Source organism: Peromyscus leucopus, chromosome 1, assembly GCF_004664715.2.
Source record: "Peromyscus leucopus breed LL Stock chromosome 1, UCI_PerLeu_2.1, whole genome shotgun sequence".
Classification (NCBI taxonomy): Eukaryota; Metazoa; Chordata; class Mammalia; order Rodentia; family Cricetidae; genus Peromyscus; species Peromyscus leucopus.
Genome location: NC_051063.1, coordinates 75787877 through 75811958, shown reverse-complemented (window position 1 = coordinate 75811958; position 24082 = coordinate 75787877). Strand labels below are relative to the sequence as shown.

At 44.6% G+C, this 24082-nt stretch overlaps 1 protein-coding gene across 3 annotated transcripts in view; it reads left to right on the top strand.

Moving 5' to 3' along the window:
* Positions 1-2438: 2438 nt before the first annotated feature.
* Positions 2439-24082, top strand: part of LOC114704419 (SEC23 interacting protein) — a 44579-nt gene continuing 22935 nt past the window's right edge. The window contains exons 1-8 of one of the 3 annotated variants that reach the window (XM_028885681.2): positions 2439-2703; positions 9997-10526; positions 13061-13271; positions 14453-14646; positions 18115-18204; positions 20948-21068; positions 23107-23196; positions 23925-24066. In XM_028885681.2, coding sequence (XP_028741514.1) covers positions 2547-2703; positions 9997-10526; positions 13061-13271; positions 14453-14646; positions 18115-18204; positions 20948-21068; positions 23107-23196; positions 23925-24066 — 1535 coding nt within the window. In that variant the 5' untranslated portion in view covers positions 2439-2546. Of the gene's footprint in view, positions 2704-7006; positions 7585-9996; positions 10527-13060; positions 13272-14452; positions 14647-18114; positions 18205-20947; positions 21069-23106; positions 23197-23924; positions 24067-24082 lie in introns of those variants that run through there. The other 2 variants (XM_028885679.2, XM_037210021.1) reach the window with 2 other exon arrangements.

The window sequence follows — 24082 nt, the reverse complement described above, 5'->3', positions numbered from 1 at the left end:
CCCTAGTTTCATCATCGATACCTACTTTTAAATGGTGATCTAAATGGAACTAGAAAGTAGACAGCTGAAGAGTAAGAACTGCTCAGTGGTAGAGCACTTGCCTGGCATGCAAGAAGTCCTGGGTTTAATCCCTAGCAAAGGATTAAAGGGGAGGAGATGACAGCAGGTAAACAGACAGCTGGACTGAGCTCCGAGACCTGCATAGGGCAGTAGGGAAAGGGAACAAAACCTGCCCCTTTGCCCTTCTTGGTCCCCTGTTCTTAACTGCACACCCGTTGATGAGGGAGAGCTGACAGGCATTGTCTCTAAATCCCAGCACCTGGGAGATATAGGCAAGGTAGGTCAGGTGTTCACAGTCTGCCTTGGCTACATACCCAGTTTGGGGCTAGCCTGAGCTACATATGACCCCGTCTCATAAAAAAAAAAAATAAGTTTAGGAACATGTATGCCACAAGTTTATGAACAACTGAGGAAGAATAACTTAAAGTGGCTTATAATTTGGGGTTGTGTAGCAGTCCTCCACAGAGAACGATACATCTGCAGAGAAACGACAGAAGAAAGCAGTTCTCAGTTCTCAAAGGCAACAAGTTGCAGGGCATCAAAACGGGAAAGATTCATGCTAGACACAGTTGAGTAGAGTGTAAAATCTTTCAGCTTCTGGCTGGACGGTGGTGGCACACACCTTTAATCCCAGCGCTGGGGAGGCAGAGGCAGGCAGATCTCTGTGAGTTCGGGGCCAGCCTGGTCTACAGAGTGAGATCCAGGAAAGGCACTAAAACTACACAGAAAAACCCTGTCTCAAAAATAAAAATTAAAAAAAAAGGAAGAAAGAAAAAAGAAAAATCAAAGCTAAAGCTATGTGCTAGGATATCTGGATTTCGGGATTTTATTTATTTATTTATTTATTTATTTATTTATTTATTTATTTTTATTGTTGTAGTCCAGGTTTCCTTGGAACTCACTATGTAGTCCAGGCTGAGCTACATCTCCTGTCCCCATCAATAGACCCTTTTTTGTGTGTGGGAGAGGGGGGCACTTTTTCAAGACAAGTGTAGCCCTGGCTGTCCTGGAACTCACTCTGTAGACCAGGCTGGTCTTGAACTCACAGAGATCTGCCTGCCTCTGGCTCCCGAGTGCTGGGATTAAAGGCGTGTGCCACCATCTCCTGGCTTCCCCATTAATGGACTGTCTATCTGATGGTGTTATTGGGAGTGGAGTCCATGAAAGGAACTGATAGAAGGCCACTGAGGGCATGACTTTGAAGGGTATATCTTGTTCTGGGCCCTTTTTGATCCTTTTTTCTCTCCTTATTGTTCAGCTTTCTTTTCTTCCTGTTGTGGTCTAAAATGAAAAAATATCATATGTTGAAGTTTATTACTCAAGGTGATAGTTTTGGAATTTGGGCTTTTCCGAGGTGACTGCACAAGGCAAGCTGTAAGGAAAGTTGTTCCTGCACTTAGAAAGAGGCCAAGGAGCTGTTTTTCAGCTTTCAGTTTTAGTTTTTCTTTCTCGGGGAAGCTTTTTATCACTTCAGACAGAGTCAGTTCTTTGCTAATGTTCTGATGATGTTCTGATGGAGAGAGATACATGTTCTCTCCTCATGGAATGTTTAGACCTTTGTCCCCTGATAATGACAGTGTTACAGGAAACACACTTAAGGAAAGTCTGCAGGTAGTTGTTACTATGTATTTAGTCGATTGTTTTGCCAGACTGTAAACTCCAAAAAAGGAGGGATCTCAGGTGTGTTTCATACATCACTCTCTGCCTTGGCCAATCACTAGAACTCAATCTGTGGACCAGGCTGCCTTCGAACTCAGAGATTCACTAGCCTCCTGAGTGCTGAGTTTAAAGGCGTGAGCCATCACCGCACACATTCAAAGAGGTAATATGGAGTGGCGGCACATGCCTTTAAAGCACTTGGAAGCGGCAATCCGATCTCTGAGAATTCCAGGTGACATGAGACCCTGTCTCAAAAAAAAAAAAAAAAAAAAAAAAAGGGAGATAGTAATTCCTACTCCCATTTCCTACTACTGCCTATCATAAAGATAAGAGAATTGCTGCGTGTGGTAGTATTAATCTCAGGACTGGAAGAGCTGAGGCAGGAGGATGACGACCAGTCTGGGCTACACAGCGAGATCCTGCCTCGCAAGCAAGCAAGTAAGCAAACAAACAAACAAACGCCCAGATAGCCCATGAGAAACTCAGGCAGTCCAGCGCCACTGAGGATCTGCGACTTTCAGCGTCCACCAGTGCTTGGAACCAGACCCCGCAGCGGCCACGCCCCTCTGCGCTGTGGTTCCGGCATCCCACCTAGTCTCGAGAAGCCGGAGGTGTCACATGATAGGCTCGGGCCTGAAGCCGATTCCGCCTTATTGCTTTTGGGCGGCTCCAGCTTCCGGAAGAAAAAACGGGTCCCTGAGTAGCTCCCAGGCCTGTGGCCCCCGTGCGCAAGTGCGGAAGTGCGGTGGCACCCTGGGTGATCGGTTTCCGGTCTGTGGTGCCGCACCGGGCTCGTAGAGCCACGTAACGGCCGGGGGTCTGCAGCCATGGCGGAGAGGAAGACTAACGGTGGCGGAGCGTCCGTCTCCTCGTCGGGCACTAACTTACTCTTCTCCTCCTCGGCCACGGAGCTCAGCTTCAACGTGCCCTTCATCCCCGTCACGCAGGCCGCCGCCTCCCCGGCTCCCCTGCTCTTGCCCGGAGGTAGTGAGCCCAGGGCGCTTGGGGGCCAGTGTGTGCTCGGAGGAGGGTGGGACAGGCGCGTCGCCTTCTCTGGGCCGCTTTTTCGGGCCACCAGTGACCAGCTTCCGGAGGGTCAGGGGCTGTGCGATCCTGGAGGAGGGGCCCAGGTGATGGGGCTTGCTCTTGGTCCAAGGAACCCCTGTCGTTGCACAGGCTTTTGGTGAACGCCCACTGGTGTGCACAGGTTTTTGTTGAACACCCACTGGTGTGCTGGGTGCTGGCAGAGAATGCAGCTAAATTAGTTACCCTCTGCTAGAATACTGCAGGCTATCTTACCGGGAAACCCCCGTGATAGGGGCAGGGCATCACCTAGGAGACAGTAAGCGATCGCCATTGGGGACAGTACCCCTCTTTGTAGTATAAACTCTCTCCTAGAAGACGGCTCCGGGTTTCAGGAGGATACCTCCTAGGATAGACAGCGCTTCCTACTAGGACTGATATGTAAAATCCGAAATGGAGGTACAGAGTGCATTTCTCATTTTTTTTTTTTTTCAAGGTATCGCTTCCTCCGAGTTTTTCCTTGTTAGGCCCCCACACCTGCTTTCGCCTCCTTTTGTGTATTGTCTGGGAAGATTGATTTTTGGACGAAACTATAGTGGTTAGGAGCACAGACTGTGTTCCACTCCAGACCCTGCCACTAACTTGCTGTGTGGCCTCAGGCGCGACATTTTACCCATCCGCTTAAATTTCATGTTTTCAGCCCCACCCCCTCACCCCCCACCCCCCACCCCTTAGACAGGGTCTCTGCGTTGTCCTGGCTCTCCTGGAACTCACTATGTAAAGGAGGTTGGCCTCAAACTCACAGAGATCCTACTGCTTCTACCTCTGAGTGGCTGAGATGAAAGGTGTGCACCGCCATGGCCGGTCTCGTTTCTGTAAATATTTGTGAGCTAAGTACGTCTGCCTCTCCATTTGGACTGTGAACTTCTTTGCTCGTTGATTTGCAGGGTCTTGTTTAGTGCCTAGCACATAGGTCCTAACCAAATGCTGACCTTTTCCCACTAAAGAATTCCTTCTTGGAAGACTAGGGCCGTTTGCTGGAGAAGGGAAGGAAGGCACGATGCATATGAAGGTTCCCCTTTCTGTCCTTTCTTCTTGGTGCTCATAAACTGTCAGTGCACACACACGCCTGTTTATCCTATCCGGCCAGAGTGCAGGCTTCATTAGTTCTAGTCACAGCTATAGCCTACTGCCTAGAGTGCAGAATCCGTAATATCCCGTGGCTTTGTTGAGCGTGTGTGTGTGTGTGTGTGTGTGTGTGTGTGTGTGTGTGTGTGTGTGTGTGCTTGTGTCTGGGGGTGGGGGGAAGGGATGAGTACCAAGAGTGCCTCTGTCTCATTTAAGCAGTGTTGCTGAAAAGTTAAGTGTCGCTTTCTTTGGTAAAGAATGTTGTGGCCGGAGCAGAGTGCTGTGGAAGGGATAAAATAATGGCTGGGCCTCAGACTTTTCACATCACTCTCTGCCTCCTGAGTGCTGTTTGGTTCACACCCATCTTCCTTGCTGTGTAGTAATTGAGATGTGTGTGTGTTATTGTCAGTGCTTGAAATTTCTGTTTTCTTTTTTTAAAAAAAATTATTATTATTTTTATGTGTGTTGGTGTTTTGCTTGCCTGTGTGTCTATGTGAGGGTGTCCAGCCCCCTGGAACTGGAGTTGTGGACAATTGTGAGCTGCCATGTGGGTGCTGGGAATTGAACCCAGTTTCATCTTGGAAGAGCAGCCAGGGCTCTTAACCACTAAACCATCTCTCCAGCCCAAATTTTTATTTTCAAGTTTAAGATTAAGCCTACCTTTAGATTTACTCATTTATTAACTGATTTTTGAGACATGGTGTCATCTTGTAGCCCAGGGTAGCTTGTGGCAGTCTGCTTGTCTCCCAAGTGCTGTGACTACTGGCATGAGCCACTGTTAGCAGCTTTATGCTTTCTTTAAAATTCTTGAAGGTTTATTTTTTATTATTTTTTAAATTGTGTATCTCTCTCTCTCTCTCTCTCTCTCTCTCTCTCTCTCTGTGTGTGTGTGTGTGTGTGTGTGTGTGTGTGTGTGTGTGTGTGTGTACGTACACGTCCATGAGCACAGTTGCCCTCAGAGGCCAGAGACTTTGGATCTCCCTGGAGCTGGAGCTCAGGTACTCATGAGTTGCCTGTTGTGGGTGCTGGGAAACGAATATGGGTCCCTCTGTGAGAACAGTACATACTCAAAATCACTGAGCCATCTCTCCAACCCCATCTTGAAAACTGTTGTTTCTTAGATGCAAACTTATTTTTGTGAGAACACATAAATAGCTTTTAGAACTATAATTCCATAACAAGTATGTTGTTCTTTTTTTGTTTTTTTGAGACAGAATCCCTTTGTTATTGTATCTCTGGCTGTCCTGGAATTCCCTATGCAAACCAGGCTGACCTTGCCCTCACAGAGATCCACCTTCCTCTGCCTCTTGAGTGCATAACAAGTACTTTCTACATTTAAAACATTTCATGATTAGAGATCTCTTCAGAGCATTTCTAGAGACAAAGGAGATCCCACCTCCTTGGGAACAACAGTTAATCTCCTAGTGGAGGAGACAGAGGAAGCAGCTTTATACATCCAGCAGATAGAAACTGAGCAGCCTCTCTCTGTCAGGCCCCGTTGCAGAGGTCAGGGTAGCACAGAACAGACGGTTCTGCTCTCTTCCCCCAACCAGTGTGTCCATACACACCAACACGGCTTTCATAAGCTGTTGGAGTACAGCTTTAAACAGCTGGAGATGGGATGGGCAGGCTGCTTTGACCACAGTGAGTCTCAGCTGGTGGAGTGACGGAATGATGTTCCTTGAGGCCTCAGGGTCTCACAGGAAATGATCTGGGCAGAGTTTGAAGGAGCCGTAGAAATGAGGGAGTCTGGAGGTATGAGGAAAACCTGCAGGGTTGGCAGGTGGTGGTGGTGGTGGGTGACATGGGGCACTATGGACCTCTTTCCTGGTTCCTGTCCTTCCACTCCGCACTCTCCTTCAAGCAGATCACTGACTAGAGTGTGTACAGGGGAGGGGCCTAGTGGGCTGTGGGGCTCATTTTGCTGTGTGGAAACATTTGTACTGCATTGAATTCTGTGGGAGCCTCAAGGGTTTTGTTGAGAGTCTCACTCTGTAGCTCTGACTGGCCTAGAACATAGAAGTTTCTATGTTGACTAAGTTGGCCTCAATGTCACTGATATTCTCCTGCCTTTTCCCTCCCGAATGCTGGGATTAAAGTTGGGTACCAACACCTGATCTCCTTTGAAGGATTTTTACAAGACAATGAAATTAGAAGTGTGCTTTAGAAAGGCTTGGTTTTTCCAAGATCGCACTGGACTAGGGTTGACTGTCACAAGTGTGGTCAGTTGATATCCCCTTTATGTCGGGCAGGAGTAGATGGTACCCTACGCCAAGTGAGCCACATGAGTATTCAGGGTAGGGGACAGATGGGAGACTTATATTTTATTTTTAATTTTTACTTTATGATGCTGAGGAACAGACAGAGCCTTGCACACTCTAGGCAAGCAATCTGCTATTGAGGTGCATCCCATGGCAGAGGTGTTACATTATAGAGTGACAGAGGTTGTGTGACTCGGAGGCCAGCTCTGTGTCAGTATCAAGGTCCATTCCCCTTCATTATAGTTCTGAGTCCAAGCTCTACAGCTGGCATGTAGTAGGTATTGCATTCATGGTTCTTTTTTTTTTTTTTTTTTTTTTTTTTTTTTTCCAAGACAGAATTTCTCTGTGAAACAGTCCTGGCTGTCCTGGAATTTACTCTATAGACCAGGCTGGCCTTGAACTCACAGAGATCCACCTGCCTCTGTCTCTTGAGTGCTCAGGCATGCGCCACCACTGCCTGGCACATTCATGGTTCTTTAATGAATATCTGAAGGACTACACAAAAGGTCTGAGAGATGTGAGGTTTCACATTGAAATCTGGATAGTTGGTGAACTTCTGTTTGAGATGGGAATGATTAAGATAATAAATTCACAAGTATAGAACACTCATATGGCTGTGGGTCTAGATCCATTTGTGTCTGTAGAGAATTAGAAAGTGCTCCTAGGGTGAAGCTAGAGGTATGCTGAATTTTTTCTTCTTCCTCTTTATTTTATTATTATTATTTTAGATTGGCTTCATGTCTTAGGGTTTCTATTGCTGTGAAGACACACCATGACCACAGCAACTCTTAAAAAGAAAACATTTTAATTGGAGTGGTTCGCTTACAGTTTCAGATACTCAGTCCATTGTCATGATGGAGAGCATGGCGTCGTGTAGGCAGATGGTGCTGGAGCTGAGACTGCTACCTATTACAGGCAACAGAAAGTCAACTGAGACATTGGGTGATATTCTGACCATAGGAAACCCAGTGACACACTTCCTCCAACAAGGCCATACCCACTCCAACAAAGCCACACCTCCTAACAGTGCCACTCCCTATGAGATTCCGGGGGCCAGTTACATTCAAACTGCCACACTTTGTGTTGCCCAATATGATTTGGAACTTTTAGGCTCAAGTGTTCTGTTATCCTCAGTCTCTGAGAGCTGGGACAGTAGGCATGTCTTTTGAGTAGTGTGGTTCCATCATAGCCAGAAAGACAGCCACGGACTCTGTACTCTGATCAGAATTGTGTTTTGGGCACTGTGGCCAAACCTGTGGAGTGGAGTCTCTTCACTAAACTGGTGTGTGAAGTATAATTGGAACAGCCTGGAAACTGAAGACAATCACCATGAGGTCACAGAGATCCCAGAACTTTGGCAGTTCTCCAAGGGCAGGGACCATAGTGTGCCTGTGTGCTGGGAGTGGTTCCACACATCTGATGGACTGTAGCCCTCCAGCAGTGGCAGATAAAGGTGACCAAAGCAAAAGGAAAGAAAGAGGAGGAGGAAAAAGCTGAAAGCTGTTCATAAAAAGAACAAGAAAGAGTAGGGTGAGGGTCTTGAGGTTAGTTTGTGGGAAAATGATTCCTTGTGAATTATTGGATAGCAGAATAGAAAAAAAATGATTTCTTGTGAATTTTTTGTTTTTTGTTTTTTCTTTTTCGAGACAGTGTTTCTCTGTGTAGCCCTTGCTGTCCTGGACCTCACTATCTCTGCTTCCTGGGTGCTGGGATTAAAGGCGTGGGCTCCTACACCTGGTGTGAATTACTTGATAGCAGAATAGGAGTGGTGTTGTTTTAAGCTGAGAACACAGTGAAAATGAAGTTGTCTAGAGAGAAGTCAGGAGACCTTCCCTTATAAAAATGATTTTCTAGTGATTTGCTATTTTGTTAATTTTTTCATTCATTTATTTATTGTATATGTGGAGGATCAGAGCATAATTTGTGGGAGTTGGTTCTCTCCTTCCATCCTGTTGGTTCTAGGGCAGCCAGCTTTACCTGCTGAGCTGTCTTACCAGCCTGTGAGTTGGTGTTCTGTAATGTCTGAACATCTAGTTATGTCTACTGCTTACATTTTAGGGATTGCAGTTAATGGATAACCTACTTTGCCTCGGGAACACTAAGAGCACATGCTTGTAGGCAGAATTTTTTATCAGGCCCACATAGAGACTCCTTATTAATTATGGAAGCTTGGCCGATAGCTTAGGCTTGTTTCTAACTGGCTATTACAACTTAGCCCATTTCTATTAATCTGTGTGCTGCCTCAGGCTTGTTTACTTCATCTATGTACTTTCCATGCTTCTTCTGCGTCTGGCTCGAGACTCCTCCGACTCTGCCCTTCTTTCCATCATTCTCTCTGCCCCTGAAAATCCTGCCTAGCTACTGGCATTTCAGCTTTTTATTAAACCAATCACAGTGACATATATTCACATAATGTAAAGAAATATTCCACATATGCTCATTTGTACAATAGTGACTTTGTAATTGAGACCCCTGACCTACCTCTGCTTGTCAACACAACTAATGCCTGTGCTTCAGTTTCTCATTATGATTGTAGAAATAAAAATAGATTTGCATTATATCAGGAAAAAAGATTTAACATATATAAAAGTAAGTACAAAATTACTTCTTTTAAAAAAAATCCTTTTTGTAAACGTGAACTTTTTTGTTTTGTTTTGTTTTGTTTTTTTGAGACAGGGTTTCCCTGTGCAACAGCCCTGGCTGGCCTGGAATCTCTTTGTAGACCAGGCTGACCTCGAACTAACAGAGATCCACCAACCTCTGCCTCCTGAGTGTTGGAATTAAAGGCATGCACCGCCTCACCTCGCTGTAAACATGAACATTTACAAAAGAAATTATTTATATTTACATAGAAAGTAAAAAGGGCACATACCAAAATGTTTTTCTTTTCTTCTTTTTCTTTCTTTTTTTCTTTTCTTTTCTTTTTCTTTCTTTCTTTCTTTTTTTTTTTTTTTTTTTTTTTTTTTTTTTTTTTTTTTTTTTTTTTGAGACAAGGCTTCTCTGTGTAGTCCTGGTTGTCCTAGAACTCACTCTGTAGACCAGGCTGGCCTCAAACTCACCATTTCTGCCTCCTGAGTGCTGGGATTAAGGTCATGGACAACCATGCCTGGTTTCCTAAAAGTTAATGTTAACAGTGACTATCTCTGGTGGAGAAATTCATAACTTTTCTGTACTTTTTAGCTTTTCTTATTCAAATGAAGTTTTTTCTTTTCAAATATTTTTTTTTAAAGAGAAAACAATTTTAAAAGATTTATCTGTTATGTATACAATGTTCTGCCTGCGTGTATGACTGCAGGCCAGAAAGGGCACCAGATATTATTATAGATGGTTGTGAGCCACCATGTGGTTGCTGGGAATTGAACTCAGGACCTCTGGAAGAGTAGTCAGTGCTCTTAACCTCTGAGCCATCTTTCCAGCCCTGAGAAAAGCTTTTTTTTTTTAAACTCTTTATTTATTGTTTTTGTCCTTCACATCTCAATCCCATTCATCTCCCTATCCCTTCCTATCTGCCCTTTGCCCTGGCACCCTCCCTGCCAAAATAAAATGAAATAAAATTTAATTAAAAAAAAGGAAAAATCTTGTGGAAACTGTAGTGTAGCACAGTGAGTCACACAGTATATTCTTTTGTCCCTACATCTTTACCTGCAAGTGTTCATTGCAAAGAGTCATTGGTCTGGTTTGAGGCCTCTGGTTAAGAGAAAAGCCTGAAGGGGAAGATTTTCTTTCCCCCCTCCAATGCAGAAAATACAAGTAGGAATACCAAAGCCAGCGATCTGCTTGCTCGGTCTTGGGTGCAGAGCCTCCTGCTCCAGAGGGCGCTGCTGCTTCTCCGCCAGTGTTCTCCATTGCTCTTCTGTTGTTGCAGAGGACTCCACAGATGTTGGCGAGGAGGATAGTTTCCTTGGTCAGACTTCTGTGCACACCTCCACCCCACAGACATTCAGTTACTTCTCTCAGGGATCAAGCAATAGTGACCCTTTTGGGAACATTGGACAGTCTTCCTCAACAGCTCCCGCAACGTCGGCCGGACAGTCAGCGTTTTCCAAGCCCCCAGCCACACTCCCTTTTACACCAGGATCCCAAGATGTGTTGAATGCATTTCCACCGTCTGTTTCCAAGGCTCATTATGGTGCTGCACCTTCCTCACAGATGGGAATGAATACCTGTTTGCCTTCTCAGCCGAGTAGTCTCCCTCCAAATTTTGGGAGCCCTCCCCAAGGGATTCCTCAACAAGGACATAACCCATATCGCCACACTCCTGTCAGCAGCAGGGCGAACCCCTATATCACACCCCCACAGCTGCAGCCATGCCAGACGCCAGGCCATCCCTCCTACCCTCCGCCTTCTGGACCCCCTGTGCAGACGTACCAAATGCCGCCAGGACCCATGCCACCGGTACGTGGACGTCATACCAGTTTTCTCTCTTAGTGAAAGTTTTAAAAAACTTTGTATGTTAAAAACCTTTTTGAGATTTATTTATTTTTATGTTATGTGTATAGTTGTCTGCATGTGCGTTTGTGTACCACGGGCATACAATGCCCTTGGAGGCCAGAAGGAGGCATCAGGTCCCCGAGAACTAGAGTTACAGGTGTTAGCCATCATATGGGTACTGGGATTTGAACCTGGGTCCTCTGGAAGAACAGTCAATGCCCTTAACTGCTCAGCCATCTCTCCAGTCAACTTTATACATTTTAATATACACTGAGGAATATATATATATATATATTGGAGCTGAGGATAGAACCCAGGGCCTTGCACTTGCTAGGCAAATGCTATACCACTGAGCTAAATCCCCAACCCTAAAATATATTTTTAACTTATTTTATTTTATATGTATGGGTATTTTACCTGAATGTGTGTTTGTACACCACCCGTGTGTCTGGTGTCCCAGGAGGCCAGAAAAGACTGTCTGAGTCCCTAGAACTGGGATTATAGATGACTGGGAGTCACCATTTGGGTTCTAGAACCAAACCCAGCTTCTCTGCAAGTACAAGTATTTTTAACCACTGGGCCATCTCTCCAGCACCAGACAGAATTTTTTTTTTTTTTTTTTTTTTTTTTTTTTTTGAGACATGGTTTTATTGTGTAGCCCTGGCTGTCCTAGAACTTGCTCTGTAGACCAGGCTGGCTTTTAACAGAGGGGTGTGGTGTATTACTGGTGATCAAAACCAGGGCAATAAATATGGTAGGTAAGCATTCCCATTGAGCTATACCGCCAGTTCACCTTTTAATTTTGAGACAGGGCCTTGCTAAATTGCTTTGTTTGGCCTCAAACTCTTAATCCTCCTACCTCAGCCCCAAGTAATTGGTATTATAGGTATATGTCACAAAGGCTATTCTTTGTAAACGGCATGATTCGAAGTAAACCGTCTTTTAGAAGTAGCTAATTGGAGGCTAGCAAGAAGGCTCAGGGTAAAGGCACTTGCCATGACGCCTGAGAACCTGATTTAGATCCCCAGGGCCCATACAGTGGAAGGAGAGAACTGACTCTGATAAATTGTCCCCTGACTTCCACACTTGGCTATGGTGCAAGCATGCCCACCCAAATAAATAAATTAAAAAATACATAAATTTGTTTTGAGGCAGCTATCACATGGTTCATATTCAAGTTTATATCACCTATTTACTGGAGTAATGGTTGATTTTAATTGCCTAGGTACATGCTAGTATTCTCAGATTTTAGTGTATAATATCAATTAATGTTATCTATGGACATGTGAGAATTGAGGCAATGTAGTCTTTTTTTGTTTTGTTTTGTTTTTTGAGACAGGGTTTCTCTGTGTAACAGCCCTGGCTGTCCTGGAACTCACTTTGTAGACCAGGTTGGCTTCAAACTCACAGAGATCCACCTGCCTCTGCCTCCTGAGTGCTGGGATTAAAGGTGTATGCCACCATGCCCAGTGAGGCAATGCCGTCTTAATAGACTGCCAGCTTCTCATCTCATTTATACTAGTTAGTGAACACGCTTTATTACAGGGACTAAAATTGATTCTTCCACTATTTAATGTTTATAGAGTTTGGTTGTAGTCAGTCAAATTCATGTGTGTGTGTGTGTGTGTGTGTGTGTGTGCATCAGATTAACATTTACATATTTACATACTTAGAAATGGAATTGCTGGGTCAAGAAGTATGGGTGTTGTAAAGATTTAAAAAATGATGGGACCCATGCAGGTCTTGTGCATGCTGCACAAGTTCAAGCCATACAAAATCCCAGCACTGAGAAGAAGTGGGCACAAGGTTCCACCCCTAACCAAGCAGCCGTTTGTGCGTGACAGCTGCTGGGAGAGGGGAAAGCACTTTCCTTCAGTGAGTGACACTGGGATGTCAGCCACACCCCAGGGCGGGCCTCGGGCTCAGGAGTAGCTGGCCAACACCAAATGAACTCCATGGTTTTTTGTGTGTGCTTTTTTTTTTTTTTGTTTATTTGGGGATTTTTTTTTTTTTTTTTAAGAGAGAAAGGCCATGAAGTTGGGTGATTCGGGACTTGGGAGGACCCAGGAAAGGGAAAGAATATGATAATAGATTGTATGAAAAAAATTTAAAAACAAATTTATTAAAAATTTAGAAGTTTCCAGGCAGTGGTGTCGAATGCCTTTTATCCCAGCACTCAGGAGGCAGAGGCAGGTGGATCTCTGTGAGGTCAAGGCCAGCCTGGTCTACATAGAGAAACCTTGTCTCAAAAACAAACAAACAAAACCAAAAAACAGCAAAAAATTTAAAAAATATGGGAGACATTGGTGGGTGTCAGTTTGCCATTAGTGTGCAGAAGTCTAGTGTACTTTGCAACTAATTTGAAGTTTTATTACACTAGTTATGACACTACTTGCCTAGAAATACCTGTCGGGCAATTATTGATGTCAGTTGGAGTTGGAAGCAGTTACAGAATGTCTTTTGGGCACATGTGACGGTTTTAACCTTCTTCCCTTCAGCTCCCTCCATCAATGCAGTCACCAGCACAGCAGCAGGTACCTGCCAGACCAGCAGGACCCCATGTCCAGGGTCCAGTTCCTTTTGTACTTCAGAACCAGTATGAACCTGTTCAGCCTCACTGGTTTTACTGCAAGGAGGTGGAATATAAACAACTATGGATGCCTTTTAGTGTGCTTGACTCTTTGAATCTTGAAGAGATCTATAATTCAGGTAAGTACCCACCCATCTTGCATTATTCCATCTCATTTGAGGAAGAGAAAAGATGAAGTTTTCATGTCCTACTTTTTGCACCTGTCAGATTCCTTAATCTGTATAGGTCTGCAGACCCCACTTTAAGATGGTAGTACTAATTCATGTGTATCCCGAATTATTGAGCCAAGAATTTAAATAAATAGTTTAGCAATTTCTTTTGTTTTGGCTGGGCACGGTGGCATACACTTTTTATCCCAGCACTTAGGACAGGCAGATCTCTGTTACTTTGAGGCCAGCCTGGTCTCCTTAGTGAAGTCTAGAGCAGCCAAGGCTACATAGTTAGCCCCTATCTCAGTGAAACAAAACAACCAAAAAGTTGTTTTAAATCAGCGAAGTACAGTTCTTACATCATTCAAGTTTTAGTTTTATTTCCCCTATTCATTTGTAGTTATAGTACATCAAATATTTCCTGTGGAACTCAGTTTATGAAATTCTCTGTGAAAAAATTGTTCTGAGGTCAGATGAGTTTTGGAAATAATTTTTCTCATGTGTACCCCTTGAGAGAGATGCTACATAGGTGTGTCTTAAGGCTCTGAGAAGTCTTGCAGCATACAAATATGATTCTTTATCTTGATATTTTTGATTATGAGACTTAAATATCAGTCAGTATTTTCTAGCAATGTACCTCTTGGAACATTGCAGTACATTGATGTTATTGCTTTGTTTTACTTTTGAAATGAGATCTCATTTAGCCCAGACTGGCCAGAATTAGCCAGGAACTCATAATCCTTCTGACTCCATACCCAAGTGCTGAGGTTACAGGTGTATGGCAGTACATCTGGTTTGATTAAAAAAAATCATGAACTATTTCAGTTATTTCATGATTGTGTTTTTAAAGCCTGCTCTGGCTCTTTCTTTCTACTCAAGAAGAGCCATGCTGCATGGAGGCTCACCCCTGTGATCTCGGTGCATGGGAGGCTGGAGCAGGAGGACTTTTGGAAGGTTGAGACCAGCCTGGGCTACAGAGTGAGACTCTGCCTCAAAAATAAACAAACAAATATATGTCATAATTTTGAGTGATACAGATTATCTTGTGTTTTTATTTGACTAATAGCATCATGAATGTTATTGTTAATGTTATTTGTGTCTTCAAATGTGCCTGGTGACATTAGGGGAAAATGTCCTCTTTTGGTTCCTAGTGCAGCCAGATCCTGAGAGTGTGGTTCTAGGCACAGATGGAGGGCGCTATGATGTCTACCTCTATGACCGCGTGAGGAAGTCTGTGTACTGGGAAGAGGAGCCAGCTGAAGTGAGACGCTGTACTTGGTTTTACAAGGGGGACACAGATAGCAGATTCATTCCCTATACAGAGGAGTTCAGTGAAAAACTAGAGGTATGAATGTTTTACTTCTTCTTTTTTTTTTTTTTTTTTTTTTTTTTTTTTGGTTTTTCGAGACAGGGTTTCTCTGTGTAGCTTTGCGCCTTTCCTGGGGCTCACTTGGTAGCCCAGGCTGGCCTCGAACTCACAGACAGAGATCCGCCTGTCTCTGCCTCCCGAGTGCTGGGATTAAAGGCGTGCGCCACCACTGCCCGGCTGAATGTTTTACTTCTTTATACTTTTTTATAAAACATAGGCATGTATGCAGGAGGCTTCTGTGACACCACTCACAGTGGAGATGGCTTTATTTACAAGGTGGCCTGTCTTGATCCTGGTCACAAAAGAGATTGTCTGATCATTCAGGAAGTGCTGCATGCAGCACAACCCAGTGTCAAGATAAGACTGTATGGGGTGGGGGCACTCCATGCACATCTTCTGAGGTGCTCATATCAAGCCTTGAAACAAATTTAGGTGGAGACCAGGCATGGTAGCAGTTGACTGTAATCTCAGCATTCATGAGTTTGAGGACTGCCTGGGCCGGAGCCAGAACCAGTCTATAAAGACAATCTCTCTCTTTTTTCTTTTCTTTTCTTTTTTGTTTTTGTTTTTCAAGACAGGGTTTCTCTGTGTAGGGTTGGAGCCTGTCCTGGAACTCGCTCTGTGACCAGGCTGGCTTTAAACTCAGAGATCTGCCTGCCTCTGCCTCCCCAGTATTGGGACTAAAGGTGTGGGCCACCACCACCTGGCCAAAAACAATCTCTCTTTCTCTCTCTCTCTCTCTTTTTTTTTTTTTTTTTTTTTTTTTTGGGTTTTTTGAGACAGGGTTTCTCTGTGTAGCTTTGGAGCCTGTCCTGGAACTTGCTCTGTAGCCCAGAGGGGGCTTGAGCTCACAGAGATCCTCCTGGCTCTGCCTCCCAAGTGCTGGGATTAAAGGCGTGCGCCACCACCGCCCGGCTAACAATCTCTCAAAGCATAATTTTTGAAACAGTTTATGGCATTTATATGTGTGTGTGTGTTCTCACTGTGGTATGTGACTGAAGGTCAGAGAACATGCTGGAATTGGTTCTCTTCTTTCTACCATGTGGGTCCTGGGATTGAACTCAGATCTTTAGGCTTGGCAGTAAGTGCCTTTGCCCACTGAGCCTTCTGGATGGCCCTTGAAATATAATTTTAGTTAGTCGAATAAGGGGAAATATGTAAAAGGGTGCTAATTCCTAGAGCTTAATTTTGAATCTCAACAAGCAAGTAACTAACGATGTACTATAATTGTTGGTAATCTCAGGTATGGTCCTGCTGTGGTTGTAGCATCCCAGAGTCAAATGTTTCAGGCATATTATTCTGAAGCTAAAAGTACAGTGTTCAAGTATGAGCACTGGAAAGCAGAGTAAGCACTTTCTTTTAACTGTAATGATGATACTGTGTGTGGGTAACCTGGGCTCCAGGCTGGGGAGCTATCCAAGTCCTGCCGTCAGCATGAGGCCAAGCTTCCACGGCATTGGAGGAGGCAAAGGAGGCTGGGAAGTGAGAGACAGGTGATGCACGTGACTCTGTGCTGTGTAGATGACCCTGTCCCATCTGAGTACCAGAACAAGGAACAGCGGTGTCGGTTGATTTGGTAATGACACTATTGTCTCTGTAGAAAACCAGGTGAACCAGCCGGGCGGGGGTGGCGTACACCTTTAATCCCAGCACTTGGGAGGCAGAGGCAGGTGGATCTCTGTGAGTTCGAGGCCAGCCTGGGCTACAGATCGAGTTCTAGGAAAAGCACCAAAGCTAACAGAGAAACCCTGTCTTGAAGGAAAAAAAAAAAAAAAAGAAAGAGAGAGAAAGAAAGAAAAGAAAAAACCAGGGTGAACCTTTAGAAATACCATTAGTCCAATATAAAAGTTAAGAGTGACTGTGTAAAATCAGTCAGTGTAAATTAGCAGCATTCCTGTGCAATAGTTAGAAACCATAGTAGATGATACTTTTTGTAATGGCAAGAAAACTACAAAGTTTGTAGAAAAAAATCCAATAAAAGATATTCATTGAGAGCTAGGGCTTGCAGTTGAGTGTAGAATGTCTGCCTAGTATGTGTAAGGGCTCTGGATTTGATTTCCAGTATTTTGAGGAGGGAAAAGATAAGCTGGACACAGTGATATGAGCTGCTAGGCCCAGGAATTCAAGGTTATAGCAAGATTTCCCACCCCTCCCAAGTGACCTTCGTGGAGGAAAGTTACAAAAAGAGAGCTTAAAAATTGACTGGGTATGGTAGCCTGTGCCTTTAATTCCATCACCTGGGAGGCAGAGGCAAGTAGATCTCTGAGTGAGAGGCCAGCCTGGTCTATAGCAAGCTTGAGGACCGCCCCTCCCCCCCCAAAAAAAAAAAAGATGGAGCGGTTGCTGTAGAGGTGGCTCAGTGGTTAAGAGCACTGGCTGCTAGAGGCCTCAGGGTTGATTTCCAGCACTCACATGGCAGCTAATAACTATTGGGAACTCCAGTGCCACGGCATCTGACACCCTCTTCTGACTTCTTTTTTTTTTTTTTTAAAAGATTTATTTATTTATTATGTGTACAGCATGTTTGTCTGCAGGCCAGAAGAGGGAGCCAGATCTCATTACAGATGGTTGTGAGCCACCATGTGGTTGCTGGGAATTGAACTCAGGACCTCTGGAAGAGCAGTCAGTGCTCTTAACCTCTGAGCCATCTCTCCAGCCCCTCTCTTCTGACTTCTGAGGACATCAGGTGTGCACGTGGTACACATACATACACACAGGCAAAACACTCACACGCATTTAAAAGAAGTGCCCTCAGGAGTAGAGCTAAATGCCATGTGTGTACATTCCCAGTCTCAGCGTCAGAGCTGTCTTCTCAGAGTCCTTGAGAGATTTGCTGTGTCTCCTTCCCCTCTACCCCAAAATACTGATGAAGTACTAACCCCCAGTACCCATGGGTGCACCTTTGTGAGGAACTAGGTTGTTGCAGATGAAATCCACTAAGATGGAGTTACTTGAGTAGGGTGGCCCTAACCCCATATAGTGAGTGTCTTCATATATAATAAACGAGACAGATAGTTCAGATAGATTGCTGGGGTTTGACAGAGGCAGAGTTTGGAGTTAGGCCTATGACAAGGAGTGAGTGCCCTTGACTGTAGCAAGGCACGGGTAGTTAGGAGGGCGTCCAGTGCAGGGTTCGTAGGGAGTGGTGTCTTGCTGTCACCTGGTTTTGGAGTGGTAGCCTCAAGAACTATGAGACAGTAAGTTCATTTTATGGTACTCAGCTTGTTCAGCCCTAGGAAACAGACACTCTGTCTACACCTCCTTTATCTTTCCCATGGAGTGGAGATGTCGCTTAGGAGCGTGAGAGCTAATACAGGAGCAGTTTAGGTCAGAGGACAGAAAGGACGCTAACCAGTAAGCCAGACGTCCTGTTCTGCTCCTCCTCCTCCGCACACGTGTCTTGATGTGTGACTGACTGGATTATGTGTTGTTTTGTCACTGCAGGCCGAGTATAAAAAAGCTGTCACCACGAATCAGTGGCACCGCAGACTCGAGTTTCCAAGTGGGGAGACCATCGTCATGCACAACCCGAAGGTGAGGGAGGCGCTGTCCGAGGTGGTCCCGGGCGGCTTCCCTGGAAGGGTGTGCTGCTGCTGTGTGTGTGATAACATTTCATTTTAGTGGATTTACAGGGATTTCTTCGTAATAAATACATTACTTTTAGGTTTATTTTTTTATCTGTTTTATCTATTTATTTTTTTGAGACGGGGTCTCTGTAGCCCTGCTGTCCTGGAACTCCCTATGCCGAACAGGCTGGTTTCAAACTCACAGAGACCCACCTGTCTTTGCTGTCTTAAAGGCCAACATGCTTGGCGAGTGTATTTGGAATGATTTAATTAGGAATCGTGAAAATTCAACTTTTTCTCATGAAGTTTCTATTTGGTGACATGTTACTGACACTGAGAATCACTTAGAAGAAGCTTGGTTTTTCACTTGGCATCTTTTCACTTGGTTTGATGGAGCCGACTCTACACAGGGCCAGAGAAACAGTCAAGGCTTTGCATGCTGTCTGCTCTCTGTTGCTCTGCCCTTGGTCGGGAGAGCAGCTGGGGGAGCAGTTTGTAAGCCAATAGGTGTGTAGAAATGTTGTTGTTATTATTATTATTATTTTGTTTTGTGGTTTTGAGACAGAGTTTCTCTGTGTAGCCCTGCTAGACTCGGCTGGGCTTGAACTCAGAGATTCACCTGCCTCGGCCTTTTGAGTGCTGGGATTCTTATTTTTTTTTTTTTATTTTTATTTTTTCTTAGACAGGGCTTCTCTGTGTAACAGTCCTAGCTGCCTTGAAACTCTCTTTGTAGACCAGGCTAGCCTCAAACTCACAGAGATCCACCTGCCTCTGCCTCTGGAGTGCTGGGATTAAAGAAAGACATGTGCCACCACAATGACATTACCACAATTAAAAAAAAAAATTTTTTTGTTTGTGTTTTTGTTTTTAAATAGTTAAGTTTTTAGAGAGTCAAAGTTATAGGTGGATTTATTTTTGTTTTTGTGTTCCAACCATAGTTTCCCCTCCCTCCTATTCTTCCAGCTCCCCTATACCTCCAGTCCACTCCTTTTCCTCTGTTACTCTTTAGTGGCTATCAGCCAGTCATGGTATATCAAGTTGCCATAAGACTAGGCACCTCCTCTGCTATTAAGGCTGGACGAGGTCATCCAGTGGGAGGAAAGGGTCTCAAAAGCATGCAACAGAGTCAGAGGCAGCCCCTGCTCCCACTGTGAGGAGTCCCACAGGAAGGTCAAGCTGCACAGCTGTAACACATGTGCAGCGGGCCTGGGTCAGTCTCCTGCAGGGCCCCCGGTTGTCTGTTCAGTCTCTGTGAGTTCCTGTGAGCTCAGGTTAGTTGATGCTGTGGGTTTTCTTGTGGTGTCCTTGACCAAACAGGCTCCTACAGTCATTCCTCCCCCACTTCCTCAGGATTCCCTAAACTATGCCTAATGTTTGGCTGTGGGTCTCTGTATCTCTTTCTATCAGTTGCTGGGTAATGCCTCTCTGATAACAGTTGGGCCAGGCATCAGTCTATGAGTATAGCTGAATATCATTAGTAATCATTTCGGTGACTTTTTTTTGCCAGTCATGTTTGGTTCTATCCTAGGTCTCTGGACCTCTGGACTGTCCCCGCTCTGGGTCCTGGCCCTCGGGGTTAGCTCACCCTCATGGCATGAGTCTCAAGCTGGGCCAGTCATTAGTTGATCACTCTTACAATTTCTGTGCCACCTACCCCAGCTCATCTTGTAGGCAGGACAAATTGTAGATTGAAGGGTTTTGTTTTGTTTTGTTTTGTTTTTTGGGTTTTTTCTTTTTTTGAGACAGGGTTTCTCTGTGTAGCTTTGGAGCCTGTCCTGGAACTCACTCTAGCCCAGGCTGGCCTTGAACTCACAGAGATCCGCTTGCCTCTGCCTCCTGAGTGCTGGGATTAAAGGCGTGTGCCACCACCTTTTATGGCTGGGCTGGTGTCCCAGTTCCTCCACTGGAAGTCTTGCCTGGTTATAGGAGTTGGCCGATTCAGGTTCTGTATCCCCCATTGCTGGGAGTCTTAGTTAGGGTCATCCTCATAGTTGCTGGGAATTTCCACTGCACTAGGTTTCTACCTTGTTCCAGAGATGCCCCTGATTCTAGTTGTCTCTCCCAGTACTCTATCCCTCCATCCTCCCCTACCTGATCCCTCCTGTTCATCTCCCCACCCCCTTATCCAGACCCCTACCCCCATCCAATGATGATGTCTATTCTATTAAATCTTATGTCTATACACAGGTGCGCGCGCGCACGCGCGCGCACACACACACATACACACACACACACACACACACACACACACACACACACATTTATAACCCCCTCTCATTCTTGTGATGCTGAGAATCAAACTCAGGAAAAAAAATCGATATATACTACTTTTGATTTCCGTGTATGACTTTCTAGCATAAGCATTGGAAGTAATGATATGTTTAGTTTTGATAGTTTATAATAGCAGGACCTTTACGGAATTTGCTTGGGGAACAGTTCTACTTCATTTATAACCATTTATACTGTGAAGCACAGAAATGTTCATATTAAACACATTAGTTTGGAGTAGGATTAGTGGTACATGCCTGTAATCCCAGCACATGGGAGGCAGAGGCAGGAGGATGGCTGCAGGTTCTGGTTTAACTTTTACTAGATAACGAGTTCCAGGCCAGTCAGGGGATGTGTAGTGAGACCCCACCCCAAATACTGCTTAGCTTACAGTGGGAGATAATTTTGTTAATCACCCTTGTCTTGTGTCTTGTGTCTTGAAGGTTATTGTCCAGTTCCAGCCTTCTTCAGTGCCAGATGAGTGGGGGACGACACAAGACGGACAGACAAGGCCTAGAGTTGTAAAGCGTGGAATTGACGACAGCCTCGATGAAATTCCTGATGGTATGTTTAGTTTGCTTAGGAGAAGGTCTGTTGGGGCTGCTCTGTTAGTGTCTTTGTTCACTATGAAAAGAAGCAATTATTAGAATTACTGCCAGAGTGTGCAGAATTCAGCCATATATGTTAGTCACATTTCTATCTTTTTTCTTGTTATTGTTCCGTTTTTAATTTTAGATTTATTTATTTATTTTTACAAGTGTGAGTGTTTATCCTGCATATATGTTCATGTACCATGTGTGTGCCTGGTGCCCACAGAGGTCAGAAGAAGTCAGATCCCCTGGGAGTTAGGGTTGGTTGTGAGCTGCCATGTGGTGTTGGGAACCGAACCTGGGTCCTCTTCCAGAATGACAAGCACTTTGGACCACCAAGCTGTCAGCCTTACATTTCCCCCTTTTTGTTTTGAGACAGGTCTCACTATGTAGTCCTGACTGTCCTGGAATTCAGAGCTCTACCTGCCTCTGCTCATTTTTATCTTTATATGAAAAGGTTTTGAATTATTTATGGGGGCTTGCTTTCAGTTTCAGAGGGTTAGTCCATTATCATCATGAAGGGAACATGGCATCAGGCAGGCAGGCGGGCGGGCAGGCAGGCGTGGGGTTGGAGAAATAGCTGAGAGCTTTAGATCCTATTCCAGAGGCCAAGAGAGTGACTGGGCTTGATGTGTGCCTTTGAAACCTCAGAGTCCACTCTCAGTGACACCACCTCCTCCATCCCCTCACCCCCATCAAAGTCATACCTCCCAGTCAATCCTTCCTAAATAGTTCCACTCCTGGTGACTAAACATTTCAATATATGACTCTGTGGCGGCCATTCTCATTCAAACCATACTCCCAGAGGTTTTTGTTTTGTTTTGTTTGGAGACAGGGTCACAGTGTATAGCCCCAGTTGGCTTTGAACTTGCTATGTAGACCAGGCAAGCCTCCAACTCAGAGATCTACCTGCTTCTGCCTCCAGAGTAATGGGACTGAAGGTGTGCAGGACCATACCTGGCCCTCCTAGAACATTTTTGAGTTAAAGAGGAGTACTTTGGGAACAAAGATTTTTTTTTTTAACATTTATTTATTTATTATGTATACAGTGAGTGTTTGGCCTGCAGGCCAGAAGAGGGCACCAGATCTCATTACATATGGTTGTGAGCCACCATGTGGTTGCTGGGAATTGAACTCAGGACCACTGGAAGAGCAACAGCCAGTGCTCTTAACCTCTGAGCCATCTCTCCAGCCCTGGGAACAAAGATTTTAAGGTTTCATATTGGCAGATTGCTTGTCCATGTCAGGCTTTGGGCTCTGGAGAGGGTTTTTTTTTTTATTCTTTGAGACAGGGTTTCTCCATGTAGCCCTGGCTGTACTGGAACTCACTCTGTAGACCAGGCTGGCCTCAATCTCACAGAGATCCACCTGCCTCTGTCTCCTAAGTGCTAGGATTAAAGGTTTGCGCCGTCAGACAAGGGAGGGTTTTTTTTGTTTGTTTGTTTTGTTTTGCCTGAGCTCAGGGCCATGTTCATGCACACACTATACTACTGAGCTACATCTTCATCCCATTCCTGTGGATTCTGAAAAGATCAGAATTATGGTGGGTCTATAGGTTTGTGAAGAACATCCTGTTTCCTTGACCTTTCCATTTAGTTTACCGTTATTTGGTAAGGTAGACAAATTATTCTAATTTGATACAGGGCAACGAGGGATATTTGCCTCGAAGGATAATGGATTTCTTTGGCTAGGTTTTTTTGTTTGTTTGTTTGTTTTTGTTTCTGTTTTTTGAGACAGGTTTTCTCTTGTGCAGCCTGGCTATCCTAGAACTCACTCTGTAGACTAGGTTAGCCTTGAACTCACAGAGATTCGCCTGCCTCTGCCTCCAAATTCTTTTGCTAGTTTATGATAAAAGGGGTATCGAGAATTTAGCAATTTAATTAACAATACCAAATTCTCAGCTTTGTGTGTGTGTGTGTGAGAGAGAGAGAGAGACAGAGACAGAGAGATGATGATGATGATGATGATGATGATGATGATGATAATTTTAATTATTTGTTTATTTTTACTAGGGGAAATGCCTCAAGTTGACCACTTGGTGTTCGTGGTGCATGGCATTGGACCTGTGTGTGACTTGCGCTTTAGAAGCATTATTGAGTGCGGTAAGTGCAAGTCACATTTCATAGAAGAATCTGAGTACTGATAGAGGCTCTTTAGTATTCGTTTTTATGATAGTTCCCAGCTGTGTACTTGTGGCTGAGGGGTTATAAGAGGATATTTCTGTGATCAGGAGGAAGCATTAGTTTGTGTTTGATCTGCTCTTATGGCATAAAACCCTGGATTCTGAGGAATTAGAAGGTGTTATGAGAGTCATTTCACCGTTGGGGCAGACAGCCTTCCTGCCTGAGCACTTGCAGCAGCATGGAGCTCCTGTGCACTGAGCTGACACTGGGGAGTCCTCTGAGAAGCTGTTGAAGGACCTGGGAATGACAAGACTGTGTCTGCAATTACCGGATACTCGGTATCGCATGCGTTGTGTCCCTCACAAATAGACCTCTGGGTGTGGCTGTACCACTGTTCTGTCCAGTGCCAGCTGAGTTAAGTGCTCTGCTGTCACAATTAGTTGGTTCTGGAACCTGATGCTGAGGAGGGAGTTCGATTCCAGGCTTCTGACCTTACGCTATAGAGGTGGTTAAACTAATTTTTTTAGGCCTCAAAAATAATGAAACTTAAAGGACTTCCTAACAGTTGAGTGTTTGCTCATTTACTATCTTATCACCATTTAAAAAAAGTGTATATCTATGTATCTTTATAAAAATGCCAGCACACTTCAGTTAATTATGAGCTACCAAGCTAAGATGATTTACCTCTTGATTTTTCTTTTTTTTAGTGGATGATTTTAGGGTGGTTTCTCTCAAGTTGCTGCAGACACACTTCAAGAAGTCTGTAGACGATGGGAAAGTCAGCAGAGTGGAGTTCCTTCCAGTTCACTGGCACAGTGCCCTGGGTGGGCATGCCACGGGTGTTGACAGGTTTGTAGATTTTGAT